Source organism: Dermacentor andersoni, chromosome 2, assembly GCF_023375885.2.
Source record: "Dermacentor andersoni chromosome 2, qqDerAnde1_hic_scaffold, whole genome shotgun sequence".
Taxonomy (NCBI): domain Eukaryota; kingdom Metazoa; phylum Arthropoda; class Arachnida; order Ixodida; family Ixodidae; genus Dermacentor; species Dermacentor andersoni.
In genome coordinates, this window is record NC_092815.1 from 113508398 (window position 1) to 113533538 (window position 25141).

Below are 25141 nucleotides of genomic sequence, written 5' to 3' on the forward strand. Positions count from 1 at the left end.
TATGTCCGCTGAGTGTAATGTCGAATCAATGACACTGTAAGAGGCCGGTGGACGGAAAAACGTCGGCTCTCTGTCGTTCGCCACAGAGTCTCTCAATATCTAAAGCACTGGGAATTTGTTTCCCAGGAACATTATCTTGTCACCTCTGAGAGTATGGTGCGTGGTAAAGCCCCGCATATAATTCTCGCAGCAGGGCAGTAGCTACAGGCGTCTTTTATTATTTCTCCAAATGACACCTTCTGACGAAAACTCACATTTGCGGACGCCACGGTTAGACTTCGGTATCCCAACGACACTCACACAGCAGTTAGCTTCGAAGCACTGATGGAAAGGTCTTGAAAAGGAACGACGAAATGTGTTCATTTCTGACATATAGCATGCCGCTTCCACTCGGAAATGCCGGACTACTTTGGTTTCCATGTGCGACATAACCGGTCATTTATCTGGAACTTGGAAGGCCAGTCTCGGACTGGGCCAATATTGGCACAAGCATGTTCTGTAAGAAATGCGACAGTTCAGGTAAATGACCCGCAAGGCCCGCAGTTTCGTTTCAAAAGAAGTGACACCTTTGGAAAAGACGGTGAACATAGTGCCCTGATCGCGTCGACGATGCTAGATGTTTTAAGAGCAGGCAGAGCTTAGAATCACCGACTCAAGAGCCAGGACTTCTTCTAGCATGCCCTTCATGGAGCTCGCCGGAAGCTTTCTATGTGTGATTGCAGGACCTTGAAGGGAGCACGTAGCACCTGCTGACATTAGTCGTGTGTTGTATCACCGCAGCGCCAGTGGGGTCGCTGCAATGCAGACACAGAACCTCGATGTTCCGGTTGTTCAACAGTCTTTTCGTATACAGGGACTCTGTTCAATGATTTGACTGCTTTAGCCGGTGCGCTGTGCGATGTCGCCACTGTGTCCTGGATTCCTGATGTGGGTTTCAGGTTTTGGAATTCACTATCTATCTCTGAGCTTCCTGTGATGTCGTCTGACACTCTGCGACTTTCCGCATTCGTCTTATTCTTCTCATCCTTTGTCCTTGGTCCCAAGATAAATGTATTATTTCACTTAATACCGCTTCCCGCGTAGTACACTTGCTATAACTAACTAGCTCCGTTGGTACCACTACAATTTGCACAAAGAAAACTACCTCTTGTTAACCTCCCTGCCTTCCTCTGTACTCTCTCTCTGCACAAAGAAAGTTCTCTCTGCGCGTTCATGTTCTAAAATCATGCGGTTTTCCACATCTCTTACATTGCTGCTCACCACGGCAGTACTTGGCAACATGTCCATAGCGCTGACATTCAATGCATCGAGTTGGTGTCTCAACGTAGACAATGTTTTAATGTCTTATGAAACCCAAGTTGGTCTTCTCTGGATGGTCCGTGTTTGGAGCGAACGTGGGAACCATGGTGCAGCTTCGCCTGGACGGCTATTTGGATTCAGAAATTTGGACGCGTAGTGTTACTCTCATTGCATGATAAATCCCTTGTGGTTTTAGATAGTAGAGCAGTTCCGCGTCAGTGTACCTGATTCGGCACTTTTCTAATGATACAAGTGTTTTGCAGGTAAGCGTTCGGCACTAGGGCTGATATCGCAGTTTCTGAGAGTGACATGCAACTGCGAGGATCATTCACATCCTCTTCTTCTGTCTGAAAATCCAAAAGCAGCCCCCCTTGAGCTCCTAGCTGCAATGCACCAGGAATTTCTTCAATGTCCGTAGACAGAGTAATTGGATTTACTTTTTGGAGATGGCATCCTTCCGTGACAGATGTAATTGTCACAAGTATTTAAACGGTCCTCTCAATGCGGGTGGACAACCTTGTAGCCTTCATCGTCCAGAGCACTCATCTGCTTATCGTAGTGATTCGTCGTTACATAAGAAAACTAAGAAAAGATCAATGGGCAGCTTTTTATGCAAGCCTCTTGGTCTTTAGGCCAGTACCAAGAGAATGGGGAGTCGTTAATAACCTGCCTGGAAAGGTTCAAAGAATCAAGCCATCACAAGCTCCAGCGTTGAAGTTAAGCAAGTCGTTCGCTTGTCTTGCGTATGCTTTTGCTCAAGATGAGCGCTGCAGGACCGCTCACATGAAATTTATTAGTGGTGTTAGGTAGCACATGTTGTCCTATAGTGACGCAATGCAAAGCCACTCAGCACACTCGAGACAAAAATGGAACACTCGTTTACTTATTACGTAATCACATCAATATTCAATGGTGATTAAAGAAGCGTAACTTATCGAAATTAAGTCTGGTAACCGAAGGGCAATGACGTACCAGAGGATCACATTACGCCTTTAAGCTGAACAATGAGCTGAAAGCCAAGGAAGGCTCGCCATGTGTTCCAAATGTTGCCATGTCATCCGGCATCCCACCTGCCGTGTTTGCTTAGTGGCTATGGTGTTGGGCTTCTTATTCCGGCCACGGCGGCCGCATTTCGATGGGAACTTAATGCGAAAAACACCCATGTACGCAGACTTAGGTGCACGTTAAAGAACCCCAGGTGGTCCAAATTATCCTGTAACACCCCACTGCGGCGTGTCTCATAATCAAATCGTCGTTTTGGCATGTGAAAACCCATAATTTATATAAAAATGTGGGATGCCCTGTGAGAATTTGCCTTCGGACTTTTTAGATATGAAACTCGCTCTTAATGCATCTATGAAGGTAATTAGTTTGTCTCTGCTGTGCAGCTAAGGGGCTGCTATCATGGTACTCTTCATTGTATTAACGCGTCTCTTATTTTTCTGGTGTGTGCTGACTGACTTTCGTGCATTATTTATTATACAGCATAAAAGTTTCGTTGAAAACACTTTTTATAGTACCAGCTATTTGCATGCATATCGAAGTAAAAGAAGTAGGTGCGAGAAACCTGAGCATCGCAAACCCAATTTACCAGTCGGAGAACAAATCGCGTTAGTAAACTAGTAGAAATACCGCACCGTAACGCATGCTACAGGGAACATAGAGAATAAAGCGCTGACGCATCCATAAAAAAACGTATGCTGGAGAGCGTTCCGCAAAACTTGAGACTCCCGAGATATGTTCAGGCTTTTATGTTACATATAAAGAGCACGGACTAATTCGCAATCGCATTTCCATGCGGGAAGTTTACGGCGATTAGCTTCATTCTTTTCTAGTCAAACTTCCTAACCTAACAAAATTTCAGGCCTCAGTAATGGAGGCTGCATCTGTTCCCTACTTCAACATGGGTTCCAGCAACAAAATGCGGCAATTCCAACCTTTGTGCTGGAATTAGCGCCCCTTTGCAGTTCTTTATTCAGTTAGGTAATTAACTTAGTGGGGATATCACTATACCTCAGGTAAAAGTCTCTCATTGGGGGATCTCGAAGATGCTCCTAATTCAGAGGTAATATAGCAGTTTAGATATTTCTAACTGCCCTTATGCTAATATTTCCCGTTTTCAGCTCTAATTTCACAACGGCCGGCACCTCCATTGTGTTTATTCTTTTAAAATTACCTCAGCATACGCGCTGGGTTAAATTATGCTTTCTAGTTCGCCTTAAAGTTTCCCTCAGGTGTCACCCCGCAAGTATAAATCGTGAGTCAGGTTGCAACAGTTACTGAATTTTACCGTTTAACCTGAGTTTTTATCCGCCTTCGCTACAGTTGCAGGCATCTCCAGTATTCAATACTTTCTGAATACCAAAATAGTACCTTCTGCGACGAAGTTCCCATGCGATATCAGCGTTGAAGAATTCAGCTGAAGAATCCAGTCAGCGTTTTGCAAGACGTGCGCCCCAGGGAGAGCGAAGTAAGATACCAATCTAATGGCGCACGTCTCGAAATCAATGACGTATGACTAGCTTCTTTATATAAATTTCGATCTGTCCTTGCCCAACGAATGCAAACCGGTGATGAAAGCACCACCAACCCTACCTTTCTAGGGCTGCTTCTCACGTGTTTTGCATAAAGAAACGTTTGGTTTGCGAAACGGATTATTACTAACGCATCTATGAGAACGTATCTCGAGCAATGTGTTGTTCTGGTTTGTAAAATACTCTCGAGAAGCAAGAGATTACTTCAAGCACGTTCATTAGTATCATGTTTTACTTGTCGCGCGTGCGAAACGCGCTTACCGATGGCGGCGAATTAGCGAGAGTGCTGAAGCCTCGTAATTCCAGCACAGCGAGCTCCGCAAATGGGACAGTGGAGCTATATGTGAGGTTAGGTTCGTGGCGAGAATCTCAGTAAAAAGAGCTAAATTATATATAAAAAGGGTACGCACGTGGTGCCCTATTATTCACAAAAGCATTCATTTCTATCTGCGTGTGCAGACTATCGCTATGATTATTGCAGGCCATATATTAAATTCCCAACCAAAAAGAGTGTCCGTGTAAAAAAAAAAGAGATATTTTATTTCTTCCACAAAATTGAGCCAATGAGGTTTACTGAACCTGTCGCTTTTGAGGTAACTAACTATATATGCGGTGATATTTATAAAAAGGCCTGCAGCAATATATGAGCTTTAGTTGCTCGATATCAGCGCATTTATACATGGTCTGCAGGGCGCAACACTTGTTCGTTAGCGGAGGCGTATACTCCACCACGTTGTCACTACTTGACAAGCCTCCATCACGTTGTCGCGACATGTCAGTGCAAAAAAAATGATATTTTATTTCCTCTGCAATATTGAGCCAGTGAGGTTCACTGAACCTGTCGCTTTTGACGTAAACAACTATATATGCACTGATATTTATAAAAAGCCCACAATCTATCAGCCTTAGTTGCTCGATATCAGCACATTTATACATGGTCTGCAGGGCTCAACGCTTGTTCGTTAGCGGAGGCGTATACTCCACCACGCTGTCGCGACTTGAGAAACGCTTAGGCAGTGGAAGCGCTTATTATATTTGTGCATTCGAGGCTACCAGACCTGACGCCCTACGAAGAACTCCGAAGAACTTACGAAGGACTTACGAAGAACTTACGAAGAACGGGAAGATCCTGTAAAGGTTCTAATTTTGAACTGGGTAGCCTCGCGATTTAGCGTTTCTTCAGTCTACTGTAATTCATTATGCGCGCTTGAGATTGTGGCAGCTGCAAACCATGACTGAACAACCAAAGGACTGCCGCTGCCCATACGTAGACAATGACAATGTGTTACACCAGTAAAGACAAAAAAAAAATTTTTTTTTTTGCCTGTCATAATCACGGAGAAACTGCAGTGATAAATACATTATGAAGGAAAAAATACCCGCCTTGGAGCCTTACCATAGACTGTCACAATACCATACCACCAAATTAACTGGGAAAGACAGCCTAGTGATGCGACCACATCAGCATTTCACATGACGTATCTTCTATTGCAAATGATGCCGTGATTGTCCGACTCAGTACTGGACTGACCACGTTCCTGTAATTTATTTCAGTGGACACCAACTTAAAGAATATACATCTTGTGCAATAACGTGCACCGTAAATGTTCATTACCGTGAATGAACTTATTTACACCTTTCTTCGTTTTCTCCAATTAAGCTAAAGAAAACTGCATACTCTAAGCGCACTTCATCTGCTGCTGACGAGGATAATTTGCTCAAACAAACAGAAAACTCATACGGGAAGAAGGGACAAAGACAAGCGCTATAATAAAAGATAATTAGGTGCACGAAGGGTTTCATATATATCATGTTACGGCTCAACCAAGTGGGGCGCCATTCAGAACAAGACGATTTGACGTGTCTAGGTGGAATCGGTCTCGACAGCCATTTTTTTTTTGCATCGTTGGCTCTCTTCGAAATATTGTAAAGACATCGTTATATGTGACTTCTGCAACGTAAGAATATTACCTTCTCACGCGTGCGCACAATAAATATGTAGAGAAATCGCAGTTAGAGTACGTATAGGTGAAAGGCTGTTGAGCAAGTCGACCTTTGAGTCAAGAAGTGCGATCGACTGCTCACATATCCAACGACCTCTGCTTTTTTTCTTTGATAAAAAGGGGCTTCCTCTGCAAGTATACAATAAGCGTTACCGCTCCTTCCGAGAATGGGTCCCCGAAAAACGAGCCTCACAACCACACGTAGCAACGTGGGCCGCCCAATGTGCGGCCTTGTCCTCTTTCTAGCTTACTCCTTGGCCATTCTCTCTTAAGCGGTCGTTTACGCAACGCTCAGTTTGGCTGTTATACACTTTGCCGCAAGACATACGGTGGCATAAACCCCATCTATATATGGAGAACTTGGTGAAGGCCTTCTCATGCCTTGTCAGGTAGCCTCATTTGCTTTCGCAGAAAATTCGAGGGCACAGCTTATAAAGCTTGTTCGGGGCACAATATCTAGAGGAACAGCATAAAGAGGACCAAACCATAAAGAATGGCAGGCAACCTTTGAAAGTTTTTTTGACACCTCGTGCACATACGCTGTAACCTCCAGCCTCAGATACGGACGTTGGGCCTTTGCCCTTACCCTTCGTGCACCGCGCTTTACTTCTTGCAGTATTACATCGGCTGCATCACTCATGACCGACAAAGGGCCAGCTGCAAAAAAAGGAGCCTGTTTAGCTATGAAAGCTAGACCGCGAATTTGGTGCTAGCGCGATATGCGGAGAGCCCATTGCAAGCAAAGCGTAGCTACTGCTCGTTTCACCACCTTGGGGTGTGCGGAATCATAGGATAATAGTTGCTTCAATGCACGCTGCTGATAAGCCCAGTAGACTTGACCTTCAGCAAAAGAAATATTTAAATCTAGGAACTGCGCTGGGCTGCTAAATTTAATAACCAAGTGTAGCCTTTCAAAGTCTAATATTTAAATTTAATCACGCTTGCTGCCATATTTCGTTTTTTAGTAAAATTCGTGTAATTTCTTTGGCGTTTTCTAAAGTGTGCGTTTGCTGTTTGCTTTGCTGCGGTCATCTAGACGTAAGGGAAATACCTTCACTACGTCAGTGTCCTCTGCAGTGGGATTTTGCTTTGTTTTCCTGACAAATCAAAGCAATCGATATGTTGGAAGATTTGACGAAAAAACGGACACAAGGAGCTACTCTTGGGTGAAAGACATAAAAAAAAAAGAAAACATTGTGTTTGTTGACCTTGATGCGCAAAGTTACCAAGCAAAAAAAAAAAGAAAGAACAGCACCATGAACAGACAAACGCCAGGAACGCGGTACCGATTGTTTGTCCGCTTACAAACGTCTTTATGGGAGCACGTGATACACGCAATGCAATGTCCACTGAAAAAAAGAATGATGTTCTTGCAACTTGCTCTGTTCAAACAGCACGAAGCGAAACTTAAAAGAGACCATTCTGGGGAGCAGTGGCTGCTTCGTGCTCTGCAAGGGAATTGCCCAAACTTTACATAAGGGCCTCAGGTGCGTGCAAGACCGAAAGCACCGAGGCGTAAATTCAGTCAAAGCATTCACGGAGGTCCCTCTCTCGCAAGAGCACGATCGCCTAGATATGCAGCAGGTGACTCGTGGTTGGTAGCTCAGACTCCTTTCGAGATGAATGTAGAGTGCACCTGCGTGTCACCGTGGTGGGTGTTTGCACTGACGCTGCTTCCGCGGTTACTTGCAGCTAGGGCGCCAGCAAAGAGGGAGCCGAACATTTGAGCACTCCCTTTAATAGTGGACCGCTCTGCAGGCGTCTCTTCCCTTGGCCATGTAGAAACAAAGTCAGAAAAGGTTATTTTTAACAGTAATAAGTGTCTTAACTACCATAACCGAAAACTAATATATTGAATCAAAGAAAACAGTTTTCGAAGAAGCGAAGTGCGCTGCGTTCAGCTCGCAACTCTGCGCCAAAACAGCCATTGAAAAAGGGGTTACTTTTCAACCATGGCTGCCTGCGCCTCCCAAACCAGTGCTGACTTTCTCGCTTCTTTTAAACAATAATGTACATAACGAAGCGTGAAATTTAGCAGTGCAACTGCGAGTGTCGTTATTGCATTAGTTCAACTCACTTCACCGCTGACTCCTTTTGCCGCTGCGACGGTAAGGGTACAAGAACAATGAAACGCAGACGGGGAGGCAAAATAAATTTTGAGACTGGGAGGACTTGCGCCATATTTTTAGTGGCTTGAAGCCGTCAGTTTCACTTAACGATGCATCTGCCGTTCATGCTAGTGCTTTTGCTTTGTTTTATGTGTTCCGGTTATTTACAAAAGACTTAGCGGGGAGCAGGTGCTAAATAAGAAAGCTAAGACGGAACGTCAGGCTCTGTTCAAACAGTGGTTGTAGTTGACGGGGTGCTTCGTTATCTTCAGCTCTTGTCATGCGCTCTCCTATGCTCCCTGTATTTCCGAAAAAAAAAAAATCCGCACAGTGTTTTGGACAGAGACTCCGCAGGAAGCACCTAAATATAAAGACTGTGTGATGAATGTCTTTATTTGAGGTGACTGCTGCGCTTCTAGAAAGTTGTGTTCTCTTCACAGCAATACGCTGCTCTTTTCAATGATACTGAGTTTGTGTCGAGTAACTCAATATCACGCTCATTTTCCCGAACGAGATTTTGTTATGGGAAATCATAAGGTGCAACGAAGATTACATTTGTAGAGGTGGAGTGTCCAAAATGTGTATATGTGGAATGAAAAGTTCCAAGATCGCGAGGCAACATTACTTGCCCTCATTAGGTGTGAGTTTAGTAATTTAGGCCCAGTAATGACAAAAAATTGCAAAGATATAACGAAAGAATGAACGTGAAACAGATTTAGAGCAACTTACGTACACCAATATAAAAAGGAATGCCCTGCAGAAACTGTGGTTAGCCCTAGCATGCAAAAAGTTTATGTTAATCGCTTATTGTCTTAAATAACTCAAAACTACACAGAGACTGGGCCCGTCACTTCCTTTTCTCTCTTTCAAGATGGAATATTGTGATGTTTAGGTACGATAGGGGCACCAGGCTGATAAAGATCTTGCTATAAATTTCGAAGACATGAAGAGTAGCAGCGTTTGGTCAGTATTCGATACGAGTTTGTTCAACAACATTTCCATCTCTTGGGCAAACATAGTTGTTTTACGGAAATAAGGTAAACTTTTTGGCTCGTTGGGTGTTCCATGCCCACCGTAAGATATCTTTTGGACGACAGTTGTACCGCTCTACTGGCGTTTCACCAGGGTCAACTAGTCAGTAATTTATGTATCCGCAATCACCTTAATTAATTTATTCGTATTGTTGCGTTACCGACCCTTCTGTGCGTCTTTGTATGATTGGTTGTACATGTGCGCTAAACTAAGGACCGCGATAACAGCGATGGTATGAAAAATGTCAAGCATAATGTCAAGAGAGAGGAATAGAGGGGTGTGGGTCAGAGAGCAATTGGGGGTAGCCGATGTGTTGGCTGGCATCAGGAGGAAAAGAAATGGAGCTGCACAGCCCTTGTAAGGCTACGGCTGATAACCGGTGAATCATTAGGAAGGAATTAAGAGTTGCAGAATGGGTGCTAAGAAAAGGGCAGTGCAGTCGAGAATGGCGGAAACTTAGGTAGTTTGATGAAATTAGGAAAAGTGTAGGAATAAGTTGGAACCAGCTTGCGAAAGATAGGACTGTTTGCACATCGCTGATACGTTCGTCCTGTAGTAGACATAAAAATAAAATAAGCTGCCGCTGATGATGGTGCCCTAAATATTTACACGTGTGCTTGTTTATTTCTAACAAGTGACTGCTTTTCGCCGGCTAACAAATGTTAAACGTTATCGCTCTGAGCATACAGGACGCACCTATATTGATCGGAAGTTTCTCGAATGTTAACGACGGTTCTATGCATCGCCTATGGTCATCGAACCTTGTGTAATTTGATTGTATGAGCGACGCGAATCGTGTACTGCTTTCTGAAAGGCGCGCGGACACGAGTGATTACCCTGGAGCCTTCAAGGCTAATTAGGGAACCTATAAAAGGGTCGGTGACAACAGACAACGGATAGATCCATCGATAACGTTCGAGAAACTTCCGATACATGCAGGCGCGTCCTGTGCCGAGCGATAACGCTTAACATATAGTTAGCCGGCGAAAACCGGTCCCCGAGGAAAATCGAAGAAGTGCACTGTCAATATCATGTGGTGTAGTTTGGGCAGATGACTTGGATGCAAAAATTCAACAAAGTAATTCACTGACGATTACGATACTCCGTAATGATGAATTTGAGCACTGCTGTATACGTGTTTTCATTTCGCGATATATTGGCTGACATGGACAATCTGTTTCGCGCGGCACCCTCCAAACGGAGGGAAGTGTGGCGCGACTGCCTTGCTGATCGGGCGATCGCCAGAGGAAGTGCATGGTTGGCGTGTGGGCGTGATTCACAGGAGCCACCGCAGGCAACCTGGTTGATGCGGCGTTGTGTATCCATACAGACGACGCGCGATACTCTGGCGCCATCTCGCAGTCATTGTCGCCACAAAGCCCCTCGTGCGTGGCCCTACGCTTTTCTTCACACGATTTCACCATACCCTCCTCCTCCGCTTTCCTCCACGCGCTCTCTTCGCTCTGACCGCTTTTTCATTGCCTGCTGCACTCCACGTTAGCTCTCATATTCCGCTGTGCTCGTTCGCCCGGTTACGAAGTAAGGCGCCGACAGTCGCCGCGGGAACAGGCATTTAAGAACTACGCTCTAAATGGAAGACAAACAACAGAACAAGATGCGGCAGCAGAATAGGAGGATAAACGAGGATTTGAAAGCAACGTAAGGAACTCTGACGTATTCATACTAAGCAGAGTTAAAATCAGAATGACCTCATAATGTAACAACTGTGATTGCAGGCCGTATTTCTTAGAGTGTCAGAAATAAAAATTTAATCGGCCATTTCACTCTGTGAAGGCTGTTGAGCAGCAGCGCTGCTATTGTAGTTGGTAGAGCTGTTACTCCCGATTTAGTAATTACGCGATATGTAATTAGACTCCCCAACTTTCCCTCCGGTAAAGCACTATGTCAGCACATCCACTGCCTTCTGCCGTCGCTATTTCGACCATGTGCTGTTGATTTCCGAAAGGTCGTTATCCAAACATAGGCGATCCCATACTTGCCAGCTTGATCTGAAGTTACGATCGGGGAAGTCTCTTGGGAACCTTGCGTAGGCACCGTCGAATTTCAGCACCATGCTCTCGTAGCGTCGACGTCTCGTGGCGGCACTCGCGGTGTCGCGTTATGCGTCGTCGGCTCTTGCTGATCGCTTACGCACCACATCGCGCGCACGCTTTTCTTCTCGGGCTGCCGGGATTGCTCGATGTCGACGCTCTCTCCCCCGGCGCTCCTTTTGCTGTAGCTCTTCGTAGATACTCTGCTCTTCAAGAGTTCGTATCACGCGTGGCCCTCCATAGCAACGGTGCAGAGAAATGTAGCCGAAAATTCTCCTTGGTTGCCTTATCAGGCGCACACTACGTCACACACTACGTCCTACATTCGCTGAGACATATTGACGCGAGCGGCGACATGCATTTGCTTTTGTTATGGGCACTCTCACTTTTAGGAGGGGGGTGGGGGAGGTTCCCGCGCGGACGCCATAAAATCCCGGATCTTCGCCATAGACAACTGCGCTTTAATATGAGCCTCGAGATTGCGCTTGCAGCGTTATTCGTTATCTATGTTCTGGCCAAGCACGGGCCCTGTGATGTCGCAATTGAATAGGGTTAAAAAGGGGCTGCCTAATAAACACAGGCGCTTTTCGGGTGCGTACCTATATTGGAGGGGCGTCAATCTTTCGCTCGCATCACCATTCTACAGGAGGGGACACGACGTGGTGTCATAAGTGGGATCGACCTCCTTTTCCTAAAGCTGCCACTGCGGCACTCACCCTGCGTTCGGTACAGCTGTAAGATGTGGCTCTTTAATGTATTTCGATGAGGCACCTATTTTGCGCTTCCGAACGGCATTTTTTTGTCGCAAGGTCATGACGAGCAAATACAAGCAGCAGCTTCTCGTACAACACCACGTACAGTCAAGCGCCTTTGTTACTTTGTTGTAAAAGTTTCACTTCGTACTGCTCACAATAGAGGCGGCTAAGGACGTTCAACCAAAGAAAGCATTAGTTTAATATGAATTCGAGAGAGACTTCGTAAATTAGGTCACAAATTTCTTTTCGCACACTTTGTCTGACTGTGTGTGGCACTGCAGACAGCGTTATTGCACCCAGGTTCACAGTATGTTCTGCGGCGAAACATACGAGCTAGGGAAAGTAAAGCTCCATATCGTAGAATGCCGATTTCCACGTTTCTCGTCGTCAGAATGCTTGGTTCGTCTGCAGAATTTTCACCACTATTGCCTTCGTTGACAATCGCGTACATTCCGTTTTAGATGGGTTGGAGGACGTCGTCGGTCGTCGGTTACGATTACATGACCACGTCGTCATAAACGGTGACGCATCCGCCTGCTGCCGCACCCGTAGGTTCGTTACGTGTAGCGCGCGAGTTAAGCGATTCTTGGGGAAATATATGCAGCACTACTTATTATATCGGCATGCTTGTCAAGGGCGCCGCTAGCGCTAGACCACATTTTGGTGATGTTAGCGGAGGACAGTGGTAGCATCGCTACGCCGTATTCGTTTTAAAGAAACAAATCAGCCAACGGGAACGCCTGAAATACCTTCGTTGTAAAGGTGAATTCTTTGTAGTGGTCTTATTTGTGGGGGCATTCACAGTAGAAATGAAAGGTAGGATTTGACCGCGTCCTATTCAATCCTTCATTACGCAGGTCATTTCGCCGTATAGGCATTTGTTGTAGAAGCGTTAGACTGTATCATCACACATCGCTTTGTCCATGCTACGATACCAGGTTGGTGCACATTTCAATAACCCGTTTCACTCGCGCATCTGCTACTTTCATAGTAGTGCAATATTTAGAGGCGGTGCGGAGTTGGTTGATAGATTTGTAGGCCGTAGTATAATGACACAAGATCAGTAGAAACATGAGATATCTTAGAAATTGTAAATTGACCTACACGTAGAAAAAAAACATATATAAGGAGTAGACAAATAGCGCCTATAGAATGCAATTCCTTCTTGGGCAGTCCATCCTTTCTAATATGGTTTTAAATTGAAGCTTTCTTTTTCTTCAATACAGTTCACTTTGCAGAAACCAAATCTTTCGCAAATGTCCTTCCCGATATAGCTCTTGGTAAGCGCTATTTATTATCTGCAGCAAAAAGGCGTACTGTCCGACGTTTGAGCAGTTGTCATGAATTCAAATGTTACCGCCCTATTCCCAAACGGGCTTTTACAAGAAGCGTTTCTTGGAATTCTCTAGCAAGGTTAGCAGCACGCCAGGACTGCGGAAGAACTTGTTGTAAATAACAATTTTCATGCGAAGCCTACGGCGAGATATTACTTAAGAAACATGCCATCACTCTACCACATCCTTGTGGACGCTGAGAGTGTATATATGGTTCCTATGTTTCCGCTGAATAAGTCGCCGTAAAGCGTTATTGAAACGTAGTGATCACTTCTGATGATGGGCCGCTCTGTCGTCCACTTGTCTGAGTACAGCTACAGTGCTGGGATGTTGCAAGTACAAAAACAAAGCTCTGAGTGACGTAGTAGAATACCGATGCTTGCGTCTTCGATATGAGAGTCAATTCTGTAGGTATTCCTGTAGGCACGTGAAGCTTAACCTGTCCTCAATTAACGATTGAGGGCGGCTCGTGTACGATGTAGCGAAATTTTTTGCTAGCGCGTCGACATGTATGATTATGCTTTCGGTCAAGTGCGCCCAGGAGCACCCTTAGAGAGGCGTTAGTGTACGAAGGCTTTAAGGGTGATTCCTCGCATTATGGACGTTGAAAGCTTTTATATGCATCCGGCCCTGAAGTTGTTTCTCCAAAGTATAAAGAAACATGTTCGTTAACCTGTTTGAGTAAGCCTGCTATAGGTACTTGCCTTATAGCAGGGGCATTTGGTTAGCTTTCTCTAGCGCACAGCTTCGCTGACAATGTGAATAAATGGAAAGCGAAGTTCGAAACGTCTGCTATTCAGATTCGTAGTGGCATTGATGTGCTACAAGCTGTAAAACAATCTTAATTTGGTGACCTTTAGTACGGACGTTTTAAGTATACTCTTGTTGCCAGAAAAGTTTGGTACCTGGACTTTCTCGTACATTCGATTGAAATATTTCTTGCGCAATCAATATCTCACATGCCTAGACCAGTCGTTAGAAAATGTGTGACCACATGGAAAACAGATGTAGTAATTTGCGGGTGCCGCTGCCATGCGTATATTACTTCCTGCGCACTTTTTGTTTGCTGATTACGCTACTTGTATTGGTGGTGGGCAACTACTGTATTTTATGAGCGGGATCTTTTTCACAGTGCCTGAAAATCATCTTTTTCAGGCACTGTGAAAACCTTGAAATAAGGGTTCCCCATCAATAATTTTCTTTCCTTTCTTGCAGCCATTTGTTTTCGTAACCTTGCCGCTTCCAACTGTCGTAATCATCCAAAATTGAGTTGTACATTTTCCCGTAACTCGGGTGACGCGTTCTTTGATGCTGCAATCTATCCATCCTAATTGCTTTCCGTTGCCAAAGTTCTAAAGCAAAGCTCTCTTGGGCGTGTCATATCCTTCAAATATATGTGAGGAGACAAAAACAACTTTTTGAGCTCTATGTGCCTGCTGAATAATGCGTCTGTCAGAAGGGAAAGCCCCTTGGGGTCAGTTCACAACACCGATATTCGCTAGTATGAAACGCAGAGATTTAGGGGCACTGTTCTCGAACCCATTCGAAAGCGAGTGCATTCGCAGAACTCACCTTGCTGGGTCGAAGTATTTAGCTTCGATAGCAGTGCTTCAATAATTAATAAAATAATGCTTGGTGCATGGTCGACTCTAATCCTAAAAGAAGTATGTTTTTTTGCGTGTGTGATTTTAAATCCTTTTAGGAAACATGATCTATGGAAACCGCCATTGTTTCTCTGCTAACGAAAGCTGTCTCGTTTTTAGCTGTCTCGTTTCGTCACTCTCAGCATTCAAGGTGAGCAGTGCGGCACTCAGGTTCTGGATGCAATTCCATCTTATTCCACTCGCGACGATTGAACGTTTTGTTCTTTTTTTACAGATACTGCCTAAATTGCAAGTATATGATATGCCGCCTAAATCAACTGTCATCACGATCATCAATCTCTAATGACATTTTCTTGTCGTTTTCCTTCTAGCAGCTCGCCGCCAAAGCGACCCAGTTGCGGCAAAGAGCTCTCGCTGAAATTGTCGCCATCCCGTTTGGTCCCAACGTGACCATATTGTTGCGCGGCTTATACGTGCTGCTGAGCATACATTTATATCAACTGTGACTCAAAACATGTCCCAATGCTGCCAAATGCGCTGGGTCTAAACGATTTTGTGTTTCTTTACTCAATCCGTATGGCCGGATATGTAAGCCTTACGGAGGTAGTCCTTTAGAGGCGTCGGGAAAAGATCCAAAATTAAGGAAACCGGTTTGCAAAGGGCTATATTTTTCCTTCTTACTGAGGTATAAGAGGCAGAATACGCAGCTATAGATAAAAGCAAATATATAATAAGAGGTACTGTGAGCAGGTGCGTTGCTTACGTGCAAGAGTTCATGAGGCGTTCACTCCGTGCCGATCACATGGTGAAAAGAACCCCGCGTCATTATTTCTCGCAAGTATTCTTTGTTTCCAGCAGAAGTATCCATTTAGTAGCTATTTGCTCTGATTCGGTTAATGCTTCCTTAATGTTATTGCAGAGATGAACTTCAGTATGTAAGATCTCCATAGTAGATCAATGCGTAGCTGGTGCAAGCAGGTGTCCCATATCAATGAAATTTGCATTGCGCTTCTGCACGAGGACATGATATAATATTTCACTGGTTGCCGGGACATTGGGGCATCGTTGGCAATCACCTCGCCGATGACGCTTCCCGACGTGCCTGGACTGGAGCACCGACACTCTTTATACCTTTATCGAGAGTGGAAGCGGCAAGAGAGCTTCGCAACTTCGAGCATACTGTCACGTTGAGTTACTGACACACACCGCAGAGCTCTAACCGTCGATTATGCAGCCTCGACCCACCACTGAAAATGAAATTACCGACAAACCTTTCACAACGTGACGCAGCACTGCTGTGTCGACTGTGGGTAGGAGTAACATTCACTAAATTGAACTATCGTATTGGAATGGCGAACCCACCGATGTGAGCTAAGTGCAAGTGTGAAGTGACTATCAATAATTTCCTCTGCCGCTGTTCTCGCTTGGACAACCAACGTCAGACTCCGCAGTGTAGCTTCAAAAGGCTTGACGATAAGCCATTTACAGAAGCCAAGGTCTTGGGAGCCTGGCCTCACAGTTCATGTGCCCAGAAAGCCATTCGGATACTTCTTCAGTACCTGCAAGCAACAGCCTTGAGTGCCCGACCGTAGACACGCTGTACCTTGCTTAGTGCACGTGAAGGTGCGATATAGATATATTCTTCTCTCTCTCTCTTTTTCTGACTACCCCATCCCCCTACCCACGAGTAGGGTAGCAAAGTGTACTCAGTCTGGTTAACCTCCCTGCCTTTCCTTTCTCCTCTCTCTCTCTCTCTCTCTCTCTCTCTCTCTCTAGGGAACAGCCGTGCCATCCACCCAAGGTGCTCGACGGCTGGCTTGCGGAGGATATATCGCTCCCGCGCGGCGCGTTATATATCTACGAAGCGTCCGGGCTCCGTTGCTCTTGATAACGGTTCGCAGACGCCTGCAATGAAAGCAAAAAAAGAAAGCCTCCTTTGAACGCTTCGCTTGCAATTTACGCACAGTGGCCGCACCAGCGGGAGTAATACCGCAAGAAGTTGTGGTCTGCCGCCACCCCACCGCGATAAGTGTTGCGTGTAACGCGGCTGCATCGGCGCCTTTGGGGCAAGAAAAAGGGGAAGCTGGTGTGGCGTAATACTGTGAAATATGCGACGGATTCTTCTCCCCGTTCTATCACTTTTTTTTTTTTTTAAAGCGGAAAGGTTTTCGTTGGCTATTTCTTCCGTTGCCGTGGTCGGGGACCACGCTGTCTCCGCCGATTTAAAGGGCACTTGCTCTCACAATTGAGTTTCGGGGCTCCTTCGTCGTCGAACTCCAGCTCTTTGAGACGCAGGTGCTGCTGCACGAAAGCTTTGTGCGTACGAAGTTTTAGACGCTGTGGTCGATGGGGAAGCGCTGTGTTGACGGCTGCGGGGCGTACGCTTTGTCACCGAAGACCACTGCGCGTTCCTCGTGGAAATGCACCGCTTTAGTCTTGAGGGCCCCACCGCAGCTTCACTTGCACCGGCTTCCCAGTGCATGGTATCTGCATGATTGTAAATTGTACTCCCGAAAGAGTAGGCAGGCGTTGTGCCTCTGTCGGGGGCAGTTGTCAGCTTGCTCCCTCCCTGTTTCCTTTGTGTGCTTGTATGTTTCCATATCTAATATTAATATTAAGAATAAGTGGATTCGTCGGAGAAGTATTTGTACTACACAGAATTAGCGATTGGAGAATGACACGCAGGTGATAATACGTTGTCAAGCTATCGTAGCGACGTTGTCATCATTCCGTTTTCGTCGATCGTGCCGCCTTGACGCTGATCTTCTTCAAAAGTCGGGACAAAAGGTACCGTCGACGTGTGACAGAAATAGCCTTTGCATGCCATCATTATAATACTAACATTATATTATTGAAACCATTATATTATTGCAGCATTTAAAGCTTTATCTTCAAGCACCTCTGTTGGCACTAATCAGGCTGCGGGTGTGCTATTACATGGAAAGCTCTAAAGTTTGGTGTGGCGCAGGAATTGACTCTGAAAAATTGCACTGCTGCTGTAAGTTCACACAGCGCTATTACTGGAAAAAAGATTAGCTATCTTTGTATTTTTTGTATATCTTGACAAGTCAATTGCTCCTTTCTCTTTTGCGAAATCTGTCAGTGCTGGCTGAAGAGCACGTCATCACGATGCTAAGAATTCTTAAGAACTGATAACGCCAAGAACTGAATATTGGCGTTATTGCCAATTGTTCTGCGAACTAAACTACGAAAATCTACGAAAAAAAGAAGAAGAAAGCGGTTCAGATAGAAATTAGGCAGGGACAACAATGGAGAAAAAAGTTCGGTTTGCTACCCTTCGAAAAGAAGATAACGAGATAAGGCATATATTACTGAAGTAACCACGAACCAATTGATGTGTCAAAGCAGCAGTTCCATACTTGTGTGCATTAGGTAAAGGGTACTCTCGAAAGCCATGATGACTTCCGCACGACCTCAATCTAGGCATTCAAACAGGCATATAGGCGCCAATTTTCTGAGCACTTTTTGTGAAAGGGCGTATTAGGCTTCTCCTTCGTAACTCTCCAGAGAATTATCTCTTGTTTTGCTATGTGAAGGGTCTTCACATATTTCAATTACTGCTTGCTTAAACGTGCACAGGAAAGCAAAGAGCGCGCTATGGACTGACTTTTAGGTGTCATTGTCAGCCTCATAACATCGCGTACAGTCAGATAGCAGACTGCTGATTGCTATAGAGCATTTTAGAATAAGGGCAATCTATCACATATGGTAGACCCAATAGTTTAGCTTGCGATCACTACGCTTCAATAAAAGCAGATCGAATTTTCGGTTTTATGCCACGTAAGCGCAACGGTCTGGCGATAGCGCACGCACGGAGATGCAATAACACCACGGAACATTGCAAAGCCTCTAATGGCTTGAATTTTGTTCACTGATTTATAGTTCCGCAAAGTTAAAATGAATGGAGGAATAGTTATTTCGTTTTTCCTCTGCGTCAAACTTTTATTCACACATCACCGCGGTTATTAATGCCTTCCTCGGTAAAAAGGACGCTCTAATAAATGAAGGAACATTCATTTTTACTGCCTCGATTCGCCTCGGCGACGAAGTTTGATTTGCTTAAGGCGCTTGTTTAAATGCCAAACCACCAATTCGGACGTTCTCTTGCGTAAAGGAGACGCTTGCGCAAGTGTCACGAAGCTGCAAGCAAAACATTCGAATGCGTAAATAGGTTAGGCACGAAAACTGACCGCGCACTGTGCTATTGATTGCTTGGTTTAATTTGTGGAGCTTAGGTGAATTTATGGCGCTAACTTGGATTCTGATGCGGCTGATTACTTTGATTTGCAGCTTTATAATAGCCCAAACGATGGAGATCGCCAACTCCAGATGTCCGATATTCCAACTTTTAAAGCTCTTTTTCGACGATGCACGCCCTATCCCTGCTACATTAATTAGCTGACTTAAATTGCTCGTTTTTCTTTTTCTGAAGCTATTTCTTTACATGATATAAGAGTGATTGTTCACTAGCGTTATACAGATTATTGAGAAGTTCTATGCTTCCTCAACGAGACGGCACGAGTAAAGGTCCGAGGGCATCTAAGCACTTCTTATGAGTTGTGAATGCGAAATCATTGATGTCCACTTGAACGGCGCTGAGCGGTCCTTCGAGTATTGTGCTGCGAGTAATGTACCGTAGCGGCACGCGCTGCCCGAGCCAGCAATGAGCAGCAGCCTGCGGTGCCAAAGCCGCGTACAACCGACGTCCGGCGCGGCGAGAGACTCTCTCTCCCCTCACGCAACGCCTGGCGCACTAGCGTGGTAGCCAGGCGTTCCCTTTCGCTCTCTCTTCTCCGTGGAGGCGCGCTCCAGACGTTGCGCCGCCACCAATGGGAGCTCCGGCGAAGCGTGCTCGGGGCGAGGCGGCGAAGCCAATGAGAATTTAGGCGCAGTTTTCTTGCTCCAGACGATAGACGCCGGCCTTATCGCTCAACGAGCCATGTGGCGCTTTCGCATAAGAGGAATAAACGCGTTTGTGTTTTTTCACCAGCAGCAAGCCTTAACATCAGCACACGTGTAGGCAGACCAGTGTCGCACAGCAAAGTGTACGTTGGTACATGTGCTCGCCTAATGCAGCCTTGGAGGTCTTTACTGTTAGCCGCACGTTCACTTCAGGTCTGGCATAATTATTGTTTTTCGCTGCACAATGTATCCTAAACATTAGGGATGCCACTTACTTTAATATTACGTAGCAAAGACAAAAACAGTTGCACTTACATGCAGCCTCAAAATATGCTTCTTTTCATGAGATATATATCTTCTGTAAGAAAAACAATATGGGGCAATGCACAGTATCGCATAAGGATAAGCAAAAACATGGTTGACATGTATACGTATATTGAGCTCGGCTCCCTGTGCACATGGGCGCCTTCTTGACTCATTCCTCACTATGGCTATGTCCCACTGCGATACACGAGGTATCGTAGTCAGTTCTGGATTTTACGAGCCAAAACCACGACGATTACGAGGCACTTAGTATAAACGTATTGAATGTATTTAAATATCTGCACAGTGAAATATGGGGCATATTATGCATATGTATCGTTCTTCACTTTGCCATACACCTCTCCACACCACTTTTCCCACGACAAGGATAAAGCACCGCCAACAGTACACACTGTGCAACTACCTGAACAAGTGATGGCATTTCGGCATCGCCTGGGAACAACGTAGTGCGCAAACATAAAAGTTGTGGCTCATTTTATGCACATAGACTTCCTTAAACTTAAAAATAAAGTGTCGAATATACACGGAGCACCTGTCACGTTCTTCGCTTCCAAGAGGCTGGCCAAACTGTGTCCCCGCTTCGTGAGCAGCTCTAAAATACGCCTACCGAGGAAAGCACGTCCAGCTTTACATGTGTAGCCCCATCGGGGTGGTTTATAAAATACAGCTGTTTTCTTGAAACTCCTATGTAGAACGAACTGGTCGCTTCGTCAATAATTGAATAAGTACCACCCAAATAACACGACGACGGACGTGACTGCGCATCTTTCAGTGCGCTGTAAACCCTGCTCTCGTCAGCCAAGATTTCATGGTGTGAAGATCCTGGACAGAAGACAAAACGGCCCGTGAGCTATTGGAAACGATTCACATGAAAGAAAAAAAAATTGTGCCTGAGCACGTCAGGCTTATGTTGTTTGTACAACGCGGATCATACTGTCTCTAGATGGTTTAACTGATATTGCTAGTTCGATAATCGCCCTCTGTAGCCTGCCTGATGCGCCTGCGCCTTGGGAATAGTGTGTACAGGGCGCTTCACGTAACTTGAAGCAAGGATTTTAAAAAAAGTGGTTAGCCGCAGCTGAATGAAACCAACGGCATATGGTTTGCCGACATGTGGTGCTCCTTAGAGTATATTTATATTCCGCCTAATTAGTTATTAACTAAGATGAATTATTCAAAATTTTTAGTATTCACTTTAAGACCAAGTGCGTTGCGTTGCGTTGTAGACGGCATTCCGGAACGACCGATCCAATTTTTTGGGGCAGCGCACACGCTGCGTGGTGATTTTTTCGGCGTTTAAAGAAAGCTCGCGAAATATAAAAAAAAGAACACGTGACTGCGCTCATGCGCTATCGTATTGCAGCGCTCTCAACCGCGCTTCGTGCGAATGAACCATGCGCCCGGACCGTGGGTAAGTGAGCGGCCGCGGCTCTGGTAATCGGCTTCGCGGTGCGTCAGCTTCTTTGGCGGTGGCACACGGAAACGAAGCACCGTCTTCTCCGATAAGCGATAGGCTCGACGCACGGCTGAGGGCGCTGAGATACGATAGCGCACGAGCGCAGCCACGTTGTTCCATTTCATATTTCGCGGGCGAGCTTTCTTCAAACGCCAAAAAATATGGTCGCGCAACATGTACGTTGCCACAATAATAAAAAATGGATTAGTCTTTCCTGGACCCCCCTCTACGACACAGCGAACCGCACTTCCATCTAAAGGGAATAGTAAAACATTTTCATAATTCACCTTAGTTGATTAACTAATAAAGCGAAATATAAAAAAAATGCTCTAAGGAGCGACACATGACGGCAAACATACGCCGTTAGTTTCATTCAGCTTCGGTTACCCACTTCTTATTTTTTTTTAAATCCTAGGTTTAAAGGGTATGAATGCGAGCTAGTTGGTACGAATTCATGGGTGAAAATGGGGCAAAATAAACACGGACAAGGAGAGCGTTTGTCCTGTGTTCCTCCCTCGTCCGTGTTTATTTTGTGGTGTTTTCACCCATGTCTTGGTTCAAGTTACACTCAACATAATTCAGTACACGCCCTGTATATTGTATCCCGCTGTCTTTCGAATAAAGTCGTTGGCAGTGCGTGGACAGTGGGGTTAGTTTTGGTATTGGCAATAAAGCATCGCCATGAACGAAAACACCCGTGTACTTAGATTTAGGTGCACGTTAAAGAACCCCAGGTGGTCGAAATTTCCGGAGTCCTCCACTACGGCGTGCCTCATAATCAGAAAGTGGTTTTGGCACGTAAAACCCCACAATTTAATTTTTTAATCGCCATGAAACTAGTAGGCAAAGGAAAATTGAGTAAGTTTTGCATATGTGGCTTTATCTTTTCAACCTACAGTATAATAAAATGATACAATTATGTGTAGAAATAAAACGTTATTACGGCTGTTTTCTTTTTCGCTGTCCTATATCTTTGTTTAGTCGCTTCATTTGTTGCGCCAAACGGTGGCGCTTTCGCTCTTATCACTTGGGCTGCCATTCCGTTCGTCCGCTCCTGCCGCTTTCTATGCATGTGCACGTTTTCGCTTATGCTCTGCAGTTAAAAGTTTTCTTTATGTGCCCGCGAACGTTCCGGCAAGGTCGGAAAAACTGAGGAAAGGACACAAGGCGTGCTGCGCGAGTGCGGGGTGTGGCAACTCGGGGAGCCAGCACGAGGGCGAAATTTTTCCGTTTTCCAGCGGACGAGAGGTAAGCACACTTTCTCTGAGGTCGTTATGAAGAAACGAGCGCTGTCCTTGTCAAAACAACTACAGGACGAAACGAAAGTTGCTCCGTGGTTGCGCTCTAGTGAATATCCTTTTGGTTCAGCGCGGCGCATTTTTCTGGGGTGTTCTAAGAAACTGACGCTACTTGCTGGCAGTTGCTCATGAGCCGACTTATGCTGGCTGACGCGCAAACGGAAATTTCGCTTCGGTTTGTGTTTGCTCTGCATTTTTTTTTCCACGAGTAAAAAAAACTTGCAATTTATATTTTTCAAAGGTAGTTGGATGCTATAGCAGCCCAGACTGGTTACGCTGGAGAGCGTAACCAGTCTTAGTAGCTTTTTGTTGCAACATCACCGCTTTTAAAACTTCATGCACACTGCAGAAGCAAAAAAAAAAAAATTCAGCCGTCACCATTTGCGTGTTGAATTAGAAGTTCGAGTTATATGCGTGCTGACAGATGTGTGCTTCTTTTCAACCTGATCCTACAATGGCGGGATTTCTTTCGTCGCTTCTACGTACTGTCAACTTTAGTTACACTTTCATGCGTTCGTTAGTCATGACCACGCGGTATTTTCCCAATTCTGAAATGTGACATATAGACAATTTACGCTAAATGGGATGTTCGCGTGGCGGACATGGGAGTAGCTGTATGTACAGTACAGCCGCCCAAATGTTTAACTAGCGTGCGCGAGCGGTGACTTTCCTGTGCGTCAGCGCCATACGACGGAGCCAAGTTGCAAATAGGGCGAGAGTAAGCGCATGCCCACAAAGCGCGCTCAGCTAGGCCCATCGTCTGCTCGGCTATTCCTTCTTAAGGATGTCACCCCATATCAGCGCACTTCAGAAGAACAGGCAGCATGAGAGGGCAAATGGCTTTTCTCGTATTTTATGCTCCGGAAATCGCAAAGCAACCGAGAAAATAAAATTTGAAGATACGTCTCACGCCCCAGTCATGACATATGCCGAAGAATGTGGATCGTTCATTTGTTACTTGCTCACGTAAACGTTTTTTCGTCTGCAGAGATGTCCGTTACCTGCACCGTGCGTGTTTTAGAGCTTCAGCGTGGCCGCGAAGCTTTAAGGCCGCTGTGGAACTTCGACTGAGTGAATCTGCTCTACAGGCCGTGCTCACGACAGTTTGCCGCAGTTGTCAAAATGCCACCCCGTATACCTCAAGCAAAAAGACGCCACATTATAGGACTCATTGAGCGGAACATGGCAAAAAGAAATCGTTCTAGCATCTAGAGTGGCTGAGGCTTTAGCCGGCAGATTCATACGTGCCTATCGCGCACGAAAACCGAAACAAAGAAGCTGCTCGCTGCGTCACTAGAAAAAACAACCATAGAAGACCTGCAGATTGTTACCTGTGTTAGTGAGAACACGTTCATAACAGCGCGTGAAATAAGGGCTGCCCTTGGCCATAATGTGTCTGATGAACTAATTAGGTGATGGCTAAGGGAGGCAGGGATCAGAAACAGAACGGCTGCACAGGAGCCCCTGCTCTCCTACAGTGCCAGAGCAAAGAGGCTAGCCTTCGCTCACGAGCATTTTCAATGGACAGTCGATGATTGGCAAAACGTGTTGACAGATGAAAGTAGCTTCTGTGCTCAGTGGGAGCAGAAACAAAAAGTATACCGGACAGTCGGTAAAAGGCAAATCATTTTACTTTTATCTTTTGACCCTGTGGCTTGCTGTCTTATATACCCGTTGCCCACTGTCATTAATTTGCATTATATACTATTTCTGAAACGTATGATCAAAGATACGTCCAGGACGTCAAAGCAAGTGGCAGAAAGTCTGTGAATGTGTGGGCGGTTATCAGGAAAGATGGCCTTGGTCCTCTCCACAGCATTGTTGGTCGGCTGTGTTTCGAAGACTTCATAGAAATCATTGATCACCAGCACCTTCCTCACGCGCTGGATGGACCTTACAGTGATGGACATTTTCTGCTGCGGCATGATCTTTCTACGATCCACACGGCACGCGTAGTGGCAGTGCATCATGAAAATCTAGGCGTGGTGACGTTAGATTTGCCGCCCGAAGGCGCGCACATAAATGTCATAAAGAAATTATGGGGCATTTTAAAAGACAATTTGTCAGAAATTTGCCTCCATAAAGCAACTTCTGATGAGTTGTGGGAGGCCATGAAAAGTCAGTGGCAAGAGCTGAAGGCTGACATCGACCTCTTAGCGGCGCTCTACGAATCCCTTCCACGTCCCATGTCTGCCTTAGGGGAGCTTTGCGGTGACATTGGCCTCTACTGAACGGCCTGTGCGCACTGAATTGGTGCACACCTTAATTTTTTTTTTGCGTTTCAGCAAGCACGCAACGCATCGTAATATGCTTCACGGACACATTTTGTCTTGCGTTATTCAGATACAGCCATAGTGCTGTAATATTTGTAACTGTAACGATCCTTATTCCTTACGACCTGATAATTGATGCGTAAGCCA

The 25141-nt window shown here is 45.5% G+C and overlaps 1 protein-coding gene across 1 annotated transcript in view; it reads left to right on the forward strand.

The window, feature by feature from the left end:
- Window positions 1–25141, forward strand: part of LOC129387563 (uncharacterized) — an 849695-nt gene that overhangs the window by 109593 nt on the left and 714961 nt on the right. The window contains exon 3 of the mRNA XM_072286147.1: window positions 22578–22671. Within this exon, the coding sequence (XP_072142248.1) occupies window positions 22578–22671 (94 nt within the window). The remainder of the gene's footprint in view (window positions 1–22577; window positions 22672–25141) is intronic.